At 43.1% G+C, this 15,494-nt stretch overlaps 1 protein-coding gene across 4 annotated transcripts in view; it reads left to right on the plus strand.

Moving 5' to 3' along the window:
* The window catches only part of ptk2b (protein tyrosine kinase 2 beta), a 78,594-nt gene that overhangs the window by 41,930 nt on the left and 21,170 nt on the right, over positions 1 to 15,494 (plus strand). For all 4 annotated transcript variants that reach the window (XM_012964037.3, NM_001011049.1, XM_012964036.3 and 1 more), the window contains 14 exon segments: positions 2,369 to 2,448; positions 3,026 to 3,088; positions 3,919 to 3,973; positions 6,493 to 6,633; positions 7,654 to 7,728; positions 7,814 to 7,915; positions 8,018 to 8,135; positions 8,271 to 8,310; positions 10,908 to 10,954; positions 12,409 to 12,459; positions 12,583 to 12,680; positions 13,404 to 13,488; positions 14,360 to 14,460; positions 14,550 to 14,665. In XM_012964037.3, the coding sequence (XP_012819491.1) occupies positions 2,369 to 2,448; positions 3,026 to 3,088; positions 3,919 to 3,973; positions 6,493 to 6,633; positions 7,654 to 7,728; positions 7,814 to 7,915; positions 8,018 to 8,135; positions 8,271 to 8,310; positions 10,908 to 10,954; positions 12,409 to 12,459; positions 12,583 to 12,680; positions 13,404 to 13,488; positions 14,360 to 14,460; positions 14,550 to 14,665 (1,172 nt within the window).

Genomic DNA, 15,494 nt, shown 5'->3' on the forward strand with positions numbered 1-15,494 from the left:
GACCGAATTGGAAAAATTCCGATTGGAAAACGAACATTTTGCGACTTTTTCGTATTTTTTGCGATTTTTTCGGCGCCTTTACGACTTTTCGGAAATTATCGCGACTTTTTCGTTACCAATACAATTTGCGCAAAAAAACGCAAGTTTTTCGTAGCCATTCCGAAAGTTGCGATTTTTTCGTAGCGTTAAAACTTGCGCGAAAAGTTGCGCTTTTTTCGTAGCGTTAAAACTTAAAAGGCGCAACGTTTTGCGCAAGTTTTAACACTACGAAAAAATCGCAACTTTCGGAATGGCTACGAAAAACTCGCGTTTTTCCGCAAAAATCGTATTGGTAACGAAAAAGTCGCTATAATTTTCCGAAAAAAATCGCAAAATACCGATCATTACGAAAAAAACGCAATCGGACGCATTCGGCCCGTTCGTGAGTAAGTAAATGGGCCCCTAAGCTTTGGCAGAGCTGCCTTGCTTGTTGGCCCAAGGAGACAAACCAGCGACTAAAATGCCAGATTATTGTAACAAAACCCTGAGCCTATTGTTGGGTTGTATAAATAACAATAAAGCAATCTAGATATATAGGTTTTTGGTGAACTAACCCTACATCTAACAAAGATGGGCTCAATGAGTTGCCTCAGGAGAAGGGCTTCATTGGCCATTTCTGTTCCTGACTTCTGATGATAAAGTCTGTACTTGTGGAATCATATTTCAACTCCAATATTAAAGGGAAACTAAACCCCCAGAATAAATACGTAACCAACAGACAGTTTATATTATGTTAAGTGGCCTATTAAAGAATCTCCCCAAACTGGAATATATATATCAGTAAATGTTGCCCTTTTACATCCTTTCCCTTGAGCCGCCATTTAGTGATGGGCTGTGTGCTCCCTCAGAGATCAGCTGACAGGAAGCATACCTCCCAACCGTCCTTTTGGCATGTCTGAAGTTGATTGGTAATTTTACTGGCATGTCTGGGGTTAATATGCCCTTTATAAATTTAATGTAGTCATACTGGCACCTTTGAAGTTAATATGTCCTTTATTCTTTTTATTTAGTGATTATTCTGGCACATCTGGGGCATGTAAAGTGGGTGTGGCATGTGGGGGCATGGTCACAAAGCAGGCGTGGCCAAAACATTTTTGCTGCACTACCCGCGTCACATATTTTTGTCCCTCTTTCTCTTAATGAAATGTTGGGAGGTATGAGGAAGTGATGCAGCTCTAACAGGAAGTAGTGTGGGAGCACTATTAGTGCTGGGCGGTATACCGGTAAAAACCGAACACCGTTTTTTTAAAAAAAAACGATATAAATTTTTTACATACCCCCATACCGGTGTGCGCACTTCCTGGCAATTTTTACAAATACTTCCGGGTGCGCGCGTGACGTCAGCGTGCGGATGGGGGGGGTGTTTGGGGTGGCGGGGGGGTGCGGATGGGGGGGTGTTTGGGGGGGTGTTTGGGGTGGTGGGGGGGTGTGGATGGGGGGTGTTTGGGGTGGTGGGTGTGGATGGGGGGGTGTTTGGGGTGGCGGGGGGGGGTGTCTGGGGTGGTCACCTAATCATGCATGGGGAAAAAAAAATACTGTCAAATACCGTGATACCGATATAATTTTGAAAAATACCGTGATATAAATTTTTGGTCATACCGCCCAGCACTAAGCACTATTTAGGATTACCCAATGGCACATACTACTAATAAAGTATATTTTCATTAAAATGGTTTATTTATTTATTTACACATGAGCTGTTACTGCAATATATTTTTATAGAGACCTACATTGTTTGGGGGGTACAGGAGTAAACCTAAGTCTGATACGCCGCTTCGCTCCTCGTCCTTTACTATGAGAAGTAGTTGTTGTTTGTAGCAGGTCGTTAGGTGCAAAGCTGAAGCAGAACCAAATGACAGAAAAGGAGAAGAGGAAGGAGGCCCCTTTCGTTAAAATATACAAGTTTTAGTTTGCAAATGGACTGGAGCCTGTACAATGTGAAAATCTAGATCAGGGATCCCCAACCAGTGGCTCCGGGGAAACATGTTGCTCCCCAACCCCTTGGGTGTTGCTCTCAGTGCCCCCAAACCAGGGAGTTATTTTTGAATTCCTGACTTGGGGGCAAGTTTTGGTTGAATAAAAACAAGATTTCCTACCAAATAAAGCCCCCTGTAAGCTGATTGGGTGCATAGAGGCCCCTAATAGCCAATCACAGCCCTTATTTGGCTCCTCCATGAACTTTTATGGTGCTTGTGTTGCTCCCCAAGTCTTTTTACATGTGACTGTGGCTCACGAGTAAGAAAGGTTGGGGGCCCCTGATCTAGAACATACCCCTGAAATCATGGTGGAGACCCCACAAATACACATTCATAGTCTGTGCCTCTTCCAGCTCAGAAATGACTACATGCAACAATACGCAACGAAAGTGAGCGAAGGCATGGCCTTGCAGCTGGGATGCCTGGAACTCAGGTACTGAATAGCCGACATGCATGTGTATTATTATTATTATTATTATTATTATTATTATATTAATTCATGCACAATTGGGGTAAGCAGAGCGCTAAACCCCCAATGTACATATGTCTTATTAGTCAGCTGTTGTGTCAGCCCCGCCCCCTCCTCTCCAGTCTCCATTTTGGATGACATTGGTTTGGCCTCCGACTTTGCCTTATGGAGGCCATGTTGGGGGTTGTACAGCAGAGTGTTCAGCCTATGGAACAATATAACATCCTATTGATCTCTGTGTTGCCTCTATGGAGAAGGCTATAGCAGAAATAGTTCCCACCCCTGAGGTTCCTATCCCACCACATGTCTGCCAGCACCTCCTCCCCATTATTAATAGTTAGGACGATTATGACTGTGTAGTTTCTAGTTATGTACTACATTTCCCAGCATCCTCCTATGTGTGCCAGGATCTTGGGAGATTTACTGAAACTGGAGCTGAAGCTGGAGAAGAAATGGGTGGCTATGCCTACCGTGTGTTATCTCTGGCTTCCAGATTATATTGATATTGTGTTATATAATCTGCCTTTGTTCTCCCTTCTAGGAGGTTTTATAAAGATATGCCCCAGAACGCTCTCGAGAAGAAATCCAACTTCGAATTTTTAGAGTAAGTAAAGAACCAAAACCCTGATTCCACCATTTCTATGTACAAATACATCATTGAAAACCACCAGTGGCACCTTAAAGTTATTTTTTGCCTAATACTTTTGCCTACGAAGGAATGTAATAAAAAAGGCAAACTTGCCCAGGTCTTGGAACCCATAGCAACCAATCAGATGTTTGCTTTCAAATAGCTGACCAGTAAATGCTACCTACTGATTGGTTGTAAGTTCTCTATTAATATCCATGTTGGTGGGTCGCTTTAGCTTTAATAAACAAACTTTCTCTACTAGTCACTGGCTGTGGTTTTATATACCTGTAGATGTATATACATCAGTTTAACATGGAATTATTCTAGTTTTCACTCGTTTAATGATTTGCCTATGGAATCCCTACCCAAGGGACTGAAAGTGCATAGTTGGTTCTGGGGTCCCAGGCACCTTTGGGACCTCTAAAGGGGAGGAAAATGGACAAATAATGGCTGACCGGACCTTCCTGCACTGTAGGCACTGGCTTCTTCTGGAACCAGTTGGTTACACTGGGAATCACTGACCTTCAGTCTGACAATCTTCCATTGGTGCAACCAATTTAACCCTTTTATAACTCACCAAGTTTTTGGAGTAGGAAAAAATACCAAAGGGCACAGGCATTAGCAGGCTGTGTTTTCTGCCCAAATTTGTCCCCAAATGGTGGTGCCAACTGGCAAACCATGGACTTTAGCTATAGTTTGTATTTAATTACTCACTAAGTAAACAAGTCCGACCCCGGACTACTTTGATTCCATTGTCATGCGTGCAGCTTCCCACAATAATCTGAACATTTCATGCGTTTTCGCAGGAAGGAAGTGGGACTGGATTTGTTCTTCCCAAAACAGATGCAGGAGAGTTTGAAGGTGAGAGGTTTTCACCGATTTTCCCGGATTTGTGTATTTCTCACTACTTTGCCCCTAAATTGCAAAATATAGATTTGAGTGGCCTTGTTTATATTTATTTATCAGTCAAATACCAGAAGAAAGTGGAATTTAGATTTAAGCAAAAGAAAATAAAAAATTAATCTCCATAAAACACATTCAGGTGTTCAAAAATTGTTCTTTTTCTCCCCGAATTTCAAACTGAACATGTCGAATCATTTGCTTGGATTCTCTTGAGCATAATAATTCAGGATAATTCTAGAGAGTTGGATGAACTCCTGAATCTTTAAATCCATAAAAACACCAGCGAGATAAACTGCTAAATGCAATAAAATGGGATCAGAGGATTGAGTGCAATCTCCCAGAATTAAAAATCTAATATTTCAGCCCAAATCCCTAATAACAGGGTCAGCGACCCCGGCAGCCAAAAAACAATTGCTCTGTGAGGCTCCAGTTTTATTGTTATTGTTACTTTTTATACCTTACTTTTCTATTCAGCCCCTCCCCTATTCATATACCAGTCTCTCATCCAAACCACTCCCTGGTTGCTAAAGAGAAAAGGGAATCGTTTAACCATTAAATAAACCCAATAGGTCTGTTCTGCCCCAATAAGGGGTAATTATATCTTAGTTGGGATCAAGTACAGGTACTGTTTTATTATTACAGAGAAAAGGGAATCATTTAACCATTAAATAAACCCAATAGGGCTGTTCTGCCCCAATAAGGGGTAATTATATCTTAGTTGGGATCAAGTACAGGTACTGTTTTATTATTACAGAGAAAAGGGAATCATTTAACCATTAAATAAACCCAATAGGGCTGTTCTGCCCCAATAAGGGGTAATTATATCTTAGTTGGATCAAGTACAGGTACTGTTTTATTATTACAGAGAAAAGGGAATCATTTAACCATTAAATAAACCCAATAGGGCTGTTCTGCCCCAATAAGGGGTAATTATATCTTAGTTGGGATCAAGTACAGGTACTGTTTTATTATTACAGAGAAAAGGGAATCATTTAACCATTAAATAAACCCAATAGGGCTGTTCTGCCCCAATAAGGGGTAATTATATCTTAGTTGGGATCAAGTACAGGTACTGTTTTATTATTACAGAGAAAAGGGAATCATTTAACCATTAAATAAACCCAATAGGGCTGTTCTGCCCCCAATAAGGGGTAATTATATCTTAGTTGGGATCAAGTACAGGTACTGTTTTATTATTACAGAGAAAAGGGAATCATTTAACCATTAAATAAACCCAATAGGGCTGTTCTGCCCCAATAAGGGGTAATTATATCTTAGTTGGGATCAAGTACAGGTACTGTTTTATTATTACAGAGAAAAGGGAATCATTTAACCATTAAATAAACCCAATAGGGCTGTTCTGCCCCAATAAGGGGTAATTATATCTTAGTTGGGATCAAGTACAGGTACTGTTTTATTATTACAGAGAAAAGGGAATCATTTAACCATTAAATAAACCCAATAGGGCTGTTCTGCCCCAATAAGGGGTAATTATATCTTAGTTGGGATCAAGTACAGGTACTGTTTTATTATTACAGAGAAAAGGGAATCATTTAACCATTAAATAAACCCAATAGGGCTGTTCTGCCCCAATAAGGGGTAATTATATCTTAGTTGGGATCAAGTACAGGTACTGTTTTATTATTACAGAGAAAAGGGAATCATTTAACCATGAAATAAACCCAATAGGGCTGTTCTGCCCCAATAAGGGGTAATTATATCTTAGTTGGGATCAAGTACAGGTACTGTTTTATTATTACAGAGAAAAGGGAATCATTTAACCATTAAATAAACCCAATAGGGCTGTTCTGCCCCAATAAGGGGTAATTATATCTTAGTTGGGATCAAGTACAGGTACTGTCAGGAAAGTGATTCAAATCAACAATCGAAGCACAAACGAAAACACATTCATAGTGAAACAACTTCTTCGAAGTTTTACAAAGTTCAGCCTTTGGGCAGTTTCCGCTATTCTGCCTTTTACAAGTGAGGCTCGTGGGTAACGCAGTTTCGGTGGCACGGTGGAATTTTCCATTTCCCATTAGAGAATGGAAGGGGCCAAACGTGCCATGGGCGCAGGTTAAACTTAGTAAATCTGAACAAAACCCACAAATCTGCCCTCAAGTCAGAAGTGAAACAGAAAGCAGAAGAAGTGAGAGATTTAAACAGCGTTATAATGGGTTTTACAGGCTCGCCGGGGAGGTCTCACGTGGCTTCCTGTGTCCTGAACAGGGGGCGGGGCTTAGGGAACTGTTCCAAACTAGATTATTGCATTAAAAATAATGCTGCATATTTTTTAATTGATGTATATTGAAATTATGTTTACTTTTCAAAAAGCTTAAGTTGTGTTTGGGTGGAGTACCCCTTTAATGGTGCCCCAGTGAATGGCCTTGGCCACCCCACAATTAGCCAAAATTCAGAAGTCCAGGAGGGGAATGACTGGCGTTTCACACTGTTTTTTTTTTTTTTACTTCTTGTAGCCTAAACAATTCCGCAAGATGATCCAGCAGACATTCCAGCAATACGGATCCCTCAAGGAAGAGGAATGCATTACGCGCTTTATGAACACCCTTTCCACTTTCACCTCCATCGATCAAGAAACCTACAGATGTGAATTAGCGGTGGGTCCTGTGGCTCTACCTAAAATAGCAGCAGTCCTGCCCTGCTTTATGGCTGAGATTCTAGCTATCTGTATAACAGAGCATTCTGTCACAGTGGCACAGATCCTATCTGATCCCCCCATTGTAAGCAGCAGTCCTGCCCTGCTTTATGGCTGAGATTCTAGCTATCTGTATAACAGAGCATTCTGTCACAGTGGCACAGATCCTATCTGATCCCCCCATTGTAAGCAGCAGTCCTGCCCTGCTTTATGGCTGAGATTCTAGCTATCTGTATAACAGAGCATTCTGTCACAGTGGCACAGATCCTATCTGATCCCCCCATTGTAAGCAGCAGTCCTGCCCTGCTTTATGGCTGAGATTCTAGCTATCTGTATAACAGAGCATTCTGTCACAGTGGCACAGATCCTATCTGATCCCCCCATTGTAAGCAGCAGTCCTGCCCTGCTTTATGGCTGAGATTCTAGCTATCTGTATAACAGAGCATTCTGTCACAGTGGCACAGATCCTATCTGATCCCCCCATTGTAAGCAGCAGTCCTGCCCTGCTTTATGGCTGAGATTCTAGCTATCTGTATAACAGAGCATTCTGTCACAGTGGCACAGATCCTATCTGATCCCCCCATTGTAAGCAGCAGTCCTGCCCTGCTTTATGGCTGAGATTCTAGCTATCTGTATAACAGAGCATTCTGTCACAGTGGCACAGATCCTATCTGATCCCCCCCCATTGTAAGCAGCAGTCCTGCCCTGCTTTATGGCTGAGATTCTAGCTATCTGTATAACAGAGCATTCTGTCACAGTGGCACAGATCCTATCTGATCCCCCCCATTGTAAGCAGCAGTCCTGCCCTGCTTTATGGCTGAGATTCTAGCTATCTGTATAACAGAGCATTCTGTCACAGTGGCACAGATCCTATCTGATCCCCCCATTGTAAGCAGCAGTCCTGCCCTGCTTTATGGCTGAGATTCTAGCTATCTGTATAACAGATCCTATCTCATATTAACCTTGAATGCTCTTCCCTCAGCAAGGATGGAGCATCACTGTTGACTTGGTTATAGGCCCCAAAGGCATTCGGCAGCTGACTACCAAGGACTCTAAGGTAAGAAGCCCCTCTATGGGTTCAGTATATCCATGTATTTCTCATGACCCAACCTGGGGGTTACAGATTCTCCCTATTCCCACAGCCGACATGCTTTGCCGAATTCAAGCAGATAAAGTCCATCAAGTGCTCGTTGCTAGAAGATGGCTGGGCCTTGCTGTTACTGGGTATATCGGGCGCCCCACAGGTAGGCATAACAATACCCCAATACCAGTGACATGGCGTTTATAGGTGCTATTCCTACCCCTTCCCAGTGAATTAAAATGTTTTTCTTATTTAACATTTCCAGCCTTTAGCCATAAAAACATCGTCGTTGGCAGTGGCGGAAAACATGGCCGACCTCATCGACGGTTACTGCCGGCTGCAAAACGAGTCGAAAGATTCGCTCATTGTCAACCCCAAGAAAGGTGAGAACCTGCCGGAACTGGCAGATAGAATTATATAGGGGTGCCACTCTGCGGAACTGCAACTCTCACGATACGCTGACACCATGTTGACTTCTAAAACCTAATTTTTTTTCCATTTGTATTTTCCGGCCGTAGATAATGAGAAGAGGATCAGCCTGCCCCAGATCCCAACTGAGTAAGTGCCACAGTCTTACCCCCGTTACCCTACTCTCTACCCTATAGCATTCATTCTGTGGGAGCATTCCCATTCTTTAACCCATGAAGCCTAATAAGGTTATGTAATAAAAGGCACTAAATTTGCCCAGGAGCAGTAACCCATAGCAACCACTTAGCAGGTAGAATTTTCTGGTCACCTGTTCAAAAGCAAATATCTTATTGGTTGCCATGGGTTATTGCTCCTGGGCAAACATGGTGCCTTTTATTACATATGGGGTATATAGGCTGAGAAAATGAAATGGGGTCCGTATAATACACTGTATTTTAATGATAACTAAAGTCTTTATAAAGAATAAGGACTGAAATGTTTTAGGCACAGGCAATGGCTCCGAGTAGTTAATACTGATGCCCTGCCCTCTCTGTTTATTCCAATATCACTGAGTTTATTCCAACCCCCCCTGCTGATTACCAGGCAAGCACAGAGTGTGATGGTTGCACTGAGCATGCCCAGTTAGTACTCACAGCAGCCACAAGCTTACTGAGCATGTGCAGTGCCAGTGGCACTAAGGTGACAGCTCAATCAGACAGGACAATTGAGATAAATTCTATTACAACCTTTGCTCTGCTTTATGTATAGAAAGAGAGCACTGGTTGGTATTTTTTTAAAGGTATAAAATACAAGCAGATGCTTGTCCAAAGAGCTTATAGCTTAGAGCTTTGCAGCCAGAGTCTTTGAGCTTCATCTCTGCTCTTGGTTTATCTGCAGCTCAGCAAATTCCTCATTCAGTACTGTAAATCAATGGGGCTCAGGCCTATACATTGCCCTTCCCACGGCGCCTGGTTTTTACAATGAGCCATTGAGACCACTGGGAGAAGACCCTGCCAATATGTGCTGTGTGGGGGGTTTCATCCTCTAGATGGCAGCACAGGCCAAGGAAATCTAATTTGTCAGTGAATATAAAGTGATATATAAACACACAGGATCGGGTTAGTGCTGATAATTTACTATATGGGATCTCCAGAAGGAACTGATTCTGCATTTGAGCCGGGGTGTGCAATAAATTTGCCCATAATTTTCCATTCTCAGTATAGGGTCCCCTCTGGGAACACAGGGCATCTTGTAATTATTATTATTAACATTTATTTATAAAGCGCCAACATATCCCGCAGCGCTGTACAATAAGTGGGTTTCATACATTGGGCATACAGAGTAACATATAAAGCAATCAGTAACCGATACAGGAGGGGAAGAGAGCCCTGCCCAAAAGAGCTTACACTCTACAAGGAGTAACATATAAAGCAACCAATAACCGATACAAGAGGGGAAGAGAGCCCTGCCCAAAAGAGCTTACACTCTACAAGGTGTAACATATAAAGCAACCAGTAACCGATACAAGAGGGGAAGAGAGCCCTGCCCAAAAGAGCTTACACTCTACAAGGAGTAACATATAAAGCAATCAGTAACCGATACAGGAGGGGAAGGGAGCCCTGCCCAAAAGATCTTACACTCTACAAGGAGTAACATATAAAGCAACCAATAACCGATACAGGAGGGGAAGAGAGCCCTGCCCAAAAGAGCTTACAATCTACAAGGAGTAACATATAAAGCAATCAGTAACCGATACAGGAGGGGAAGAGAGCCCTGCCCAAAAGAGCTTACACTCTACAAGGAGTAACATATAAAGCAATCAGTAACCGATACAGGAGGGGAAGGGAGCCCTGCCCAAAAGAGCTTACAATCTACAAGGAGTAACATATAAAGCAATCAGTAACCGATACAGGAGGGGAAGAGAGCCCTGCCCAAAAGAGCTTACACTCTACAAGGAGTAACATATAAAGCAATCAGTAACCGATACAGGAGGGGAAGGGAGCCCTGCCCAAAAGAGCTTACACTCTACAAGGAGTAACATATAAAGCAACCAATAACCGATACAGGAGGGGAAGAGAGCCCTGCCCAAAAGAGCTTACACTCTACAAGGAGTAACATATAAAGCAATCAGTAACCGATACAGGAGGGGAAGGGAGCCCTGCCCAAAAGAGCTTACACTCTACAAGGAGTAACATATAAAGCAACCAATAACCGATACAGGAGGGGAAGAGAGCCCTGCCCAAAAGAGCTTACACTCTACAAGGAGTAACATATAAAGCAACCAATAACCGATACAAGAGGGGAAGGGAGCCCTGCCCAAAAGAGCTTACACTCTACAAGGAGTAACATATAAAGCAATCAATAACCGATACAAGAGGGGAAGAGAGCCCTGCCCAAAAGAGCTTACACTCTACAAGGAGTAACATATAAAGCAACCAATAACCGATACAAGAGGGGAAGAGGGCCCTGCCCAAAAGAGCTTACACTCTACAAGGAGTAACATATAAAGCAACCAATAACCGATACAAGAGGGGAAGAGGGCCCTGCTACAAGATGCCTGAATTCATACCCCATACCCCCATTTTGTGTACAGAACTTCCTTAACTGGGACTTTGGGGTGCTGGTTGCTCCTCTGATCTTGATTACAGACCCAAACACCCTTGGGCCAAAGCTGGATCTTTTTGTCCAACTCATTTGTGTGTCACTTACCCAGTACCATCACTAACGCTAACTCTTTTATTATTTAGAGAAGTACAAGTGCGGCGATCCAGGCTAGTGGAGGGGAACAGTATGGGTGAGTTTGGCTTCATCATCATCATCATCATCATCATTCATGCACCTTTACATGCAATGGTCATACCTATACTGCAATAGTTTTATGGTATCTCTCTGTACAGGCTATGGGCAAACTTAGGGGGCTGTTCCTGCTGAATTGTGCTTAGTACAGGGGGATCCCTATGTGCCATAGTTTTATGGTATCTCTCTGTACAGGCTATGAGCAAACTTAGGGGGCTGTTCCTGCTGAATTGTGCTTAGTACAGGGGGATCCCTATGTGCCATAGTTTTATGGTATCTCTCTGTACAGGCTATGAGCAAACTTAGGGGGCTGTTCCTGCTGAATTGTGCTTAGTACAGGGGGATCCCTATGTGCCATAGTTTTATGGTATCTCTCTGTACACGCTAAGAGCAAACTTAGGGGGCTGTTCCTGCTGAATTGTGCTTAGTACAGGGGAATCCCTATGTGCCATAGTTTTATGGTATCTCTCTGTACAGGCTATGAGCAAACTTAGGGGGCTGTTCCTGCTGAATTGTGCTTAGTACAGGGGAATCCCTATGTGCCATAGTTTTATGGGATCTCTCTGTACAGGCTATGAGCAAACTTAGGGGGCTGTTCCTGCTGAATTGTGCTTAGTACAGGGGAATCCCTATGTGCCATAGTTTTATGGTATCTCTCTGTACAGGCTATGAGCAAACTTAGGGGGCTGTTCCTGCTGAATTGTGCTTAGTACAGGGGAATCCCTATGTGCCATAGTTTTATGGTATCTCTCTGTACAGGCTATGAGCAAACTTAGGGGGCTGTTCCTGCTGAATTGTGCTTAGTATAGGGGAATCCCTTTGTGCCATAGTTTTATGGTATCTCTCTGTACAGGCTATGAGCAAACTTAGGGGGCTGTTCCTGCTGAATTGTGCTTAGTACAGGGGAATCCCTATGTGCCATAGTTTTATGGTATCTCTCTGTACAGGCTATGAGCAAACTTAGGGGGCTGTTCCTGCTGAATTGTGCTTAGTACAGGAGAATCCCTATGTGCCATAGTTTTGTGGTATCTCTCTGTACAGGCTATGGGCAAACTTAGCTGGCTGTTCCTGCTGAATTGTGCTTAGTACAGGGGAATCCCTTTGTGCCATAGTTTTATGGTATCTCTCTGTACAGGCTATGAGCAAACTTAGGGGGCTGTTCCTGCTGAATTGTGCTTAGTACAGGAGAATCCCTTTGTGCCATAGTTTTATGGTATCTCTCTGTACAGGCTATGGGCAAACTTAGCTGGCTGTTCCTGCTGAATTGTGCTTAGTACAGGGGAATCCCTTTGTGCCATAGTTTTATGGTATCTCTCTGTACAGGCTATGAGCAAACTTAGGGGGCTGTTCCTGCTGAATTGTGCTTAGTACAGGGGAATCCCTTTGTGCCATAGTTTTATGGTATCTCTCTGTACAGGCACTAACCTGACAATACACATTATTCTGTTCCAGAGTCAGACATATACGCAGAGATTCCGGAGGTGACTGAGACAAAGCTTACAAGTAGGTTTCCCTGATGCCCTGAGTAGTATCTCACATATTTATACATTAATTATGGGATGTAGTAGAGCGGCTGGAGGGCCACAGGTGGATCAGCCCCCCTCAATGATCTCTTTTATTTGGCAGATAACCGTTTCACCATCAGCCGAAGCGACGTGGCGCTGGGGAGGATCCTGGGAGAAGGCTTTTTTGGGGAGGTCTACGATGGCGTCTATGTGAAACCGGTAATGAATCACATGACCAAGGGGGTAATATTTATATTATATACAGATTCCAGTCCTGTTGTACCAAGGGCTTTTCCTCTTACCGAGGATGAAGAGATGAAAAATGGTAAGACGGGAAGAGTGCGCAGAATAACAGTAGGGGGCAGTGTTGACAAGACATCAGGGAGGGGGCAGTAGGCAGGATAGCAGGGAATAGGCAGGGTAGCAGGGAGTAGACAGGGTAACAGGGAATAGGCAGGGTAACAGGAAGTAGGCAGGATAACAGGAAGTAGGCAGGATAACAGGAAGTAGGCAGGGTAACAGGAAGTAGGCAGGATAACAGGAAGTAGGCAGGATAACAGGAAGTAGGCAGGGTAACAGGGAGTAGGCAGGGTAACAGGGAGTAGTCAGGGTAACAGGAAGTAGGCAGGGTAACAGGGAGTAGTCAGGGTAACAGGAAGTAGGCAGGGTAACAGGGAGTAGGCAGGGTAACAGGAAGTAGGCAGGGTAACAGGGAGTAGGCAGGATAACAGGAAGAAGGCAGGATAACAGGGAGTAGGCAGATATGGGAGGGGTGGATAGTAAAGGCAAAACAGACCAAGATAGGAGAAACAGCCTATATGTGTGTATGGGTCACATGATACAGATCTCTATTAATTATTGCGTGGTACCTTAGCAACATAGGGGTGAGTTTATTTATTACAGGGGGTGGGGCTAATTTTCTACACGCTGTTTAATCTGCAGAAGGGTGACAAGATCAACGTGGCGGTAAAGACCTGTAAGAATGACTGCGCCGCCGACGTCAAGGAGAAATTCATGAGTGAAGCGTGTAAGTGGACAATTGTCCCCCAGCTGTCCCCCTCATTGACTTACATGTAGGGGTGCAAGTGCTGGACCCCTTAGTGCCCATACACTCCCCTGCCTATAGTAAGTGCTACTGACCAATCAGTGACATGGGTTCCAGCCTATAAATGAGGCAATTAAAGGGGAAGTTCACCTTTAAATTTGCTTTTAAATTGATATTCTGAGACAATTTGCAATTGGTCTTTTATTATTATCAATTTTCAGTTATTAAGCTTTTTATCCAGCAGCTCTCCATTTGTTATTTTAGCAGCTCTCTAGTTGCTAGGGTCTTGTTTACCCTAGCAACCAGGCAGTGGTTTAAACGAAAGATGAGAATATGAATAGAACAAGGCCTGCATAGAAAGATAACAATAAGTAACAATAATTATAAATAAATAGATTTTTGGCTGCCGGGGGTCAGTGACCCCTATTTGAAAACTGGAAAGAGGCAGAAGAGAAAGGCAAATAATTAAAAAAAGAACTATAAAAAATAAATAATGGAGACCAATTGCAAAGTTGCTAGAAATAGGTCATTCTATAACATACTAACAATTAACGGAAAGGTGAACCACCCCTTTGATTGCCAGTGAATATGGGGAGAGACTGCTTGTCCTGATCTAGTGCAGTTGCTATGGGTTACAAGACTCGGACAAACTTTGCTCATGAAACTCTGCAGCTGCCGAACCAGTCGAGTGAATCACAGAACTCAGTACCACTATGGCTGGGGGTTAAGCCCTTCCCATGAAAGTAAAGGTTCATAGTGGAAGTGTTTGTTCTATACTTCATTCACATGGGGATTCCCTGTAACCCCCCCCCCCCCAACTCAGTGCTATGTGGAACCTTCCGCTTCTCTTTAGATCTGATGAGGAACTTGGACCACCCGCATATAGTAAAACTAATTGGCATCATTGAAGACGACCCAATATGGATTGTGATGGAGCTGTACCCGTACGGAGAGGTAATGCCCAATGAATGCTGGGGATTCTGCAATGGAAATTAAAGGGGAAGCTAAGCCATAAACTTACTCTGTGCCTGGTCTCTCTGCAGCTTGGGCAGTACCTAGAGAAAAACAAGAACTCCCTGCAGGTTCTCAGCCTCATCCTCTACTCACTACAGATCTGCAAAGCCCTCGCCTACTTAGAGGGAATAAACTGCGTCCACAGGTAACTGCAACACCTGCACAGGAGGCGTGGCTTGGATTGGCCAGGGGGTGTGTCTAGCCTGGAAGGTCATTAGGCTGAAATTAAAGCTAGAAAGTCATGATTTCTGCTGCAGATATAGGATCTGTTATCCATAATACTCTGGACCTAGGGTTTTCTGGATAAGGGGTCTTTCTGTAAATTAAATTCCCATACCTTAATTCTACTAAAGAATCATTGAATAAACCCAATAGGGTTGTTCTGCCCCAATAAGGGGTAATTATATCTTAGTTGGGATCAAGTACAGGTACTGTTTTATTATTACAGAGAAAAGGGAATCATTTAACCATGAAATAAACCCAATAGGGCTGTTCTGCCCCAATAAGGGGTAATTATATCTTAGTTGGGATCAAGTACAGGTACTGTTTTATTATTACAGAGAAAAGGGAATCATTTACCCATGAAATAAACCCAATAGGGCTGTTCTGCCCCCAATAAGGGGTAATTATATCTTAGTTGGGATCAAGTACAGGTACTGTTTTATTATTACAGAGAAAAGGGAATCATTTAACCATTAAATAAACCCAATAGGGCTGTTCTGCCCCCAATAAGGGGTAATTATATCTTAGTTGGGATCAAGTACAGGTACTGTTTTATTATTACAGAGAAAAGGGAATCATTTAACCATGAAATAAACCCAATAGGGCTGTTCTGCCCCAATAAGGGGTAATTATATCTTAGTTGGGATCAAGTACAGGTACTGTTTTATTATTACAGAGAAAAGGGAATCATTTAACCATGAAATAAACCCAATAGGGCTGTTCTGCCCCCAATAAGGGGTAATTAAATCTTA

This window comes from Xenopus tropicalis, chromosome 5 (genome assembly GCF_000004195.4).
Source record: "Xenopus tropicalis strain Nigerian chromosome 5, UCB_Xtro_10.0, whole genome shotgun sequence".
Classification (NCBI taxonomy): Eukaryota; Metazoa; Chordata; class Amphibia; order Anura; family Pipidae; genus Xenopus; species Xenopus tropicalis.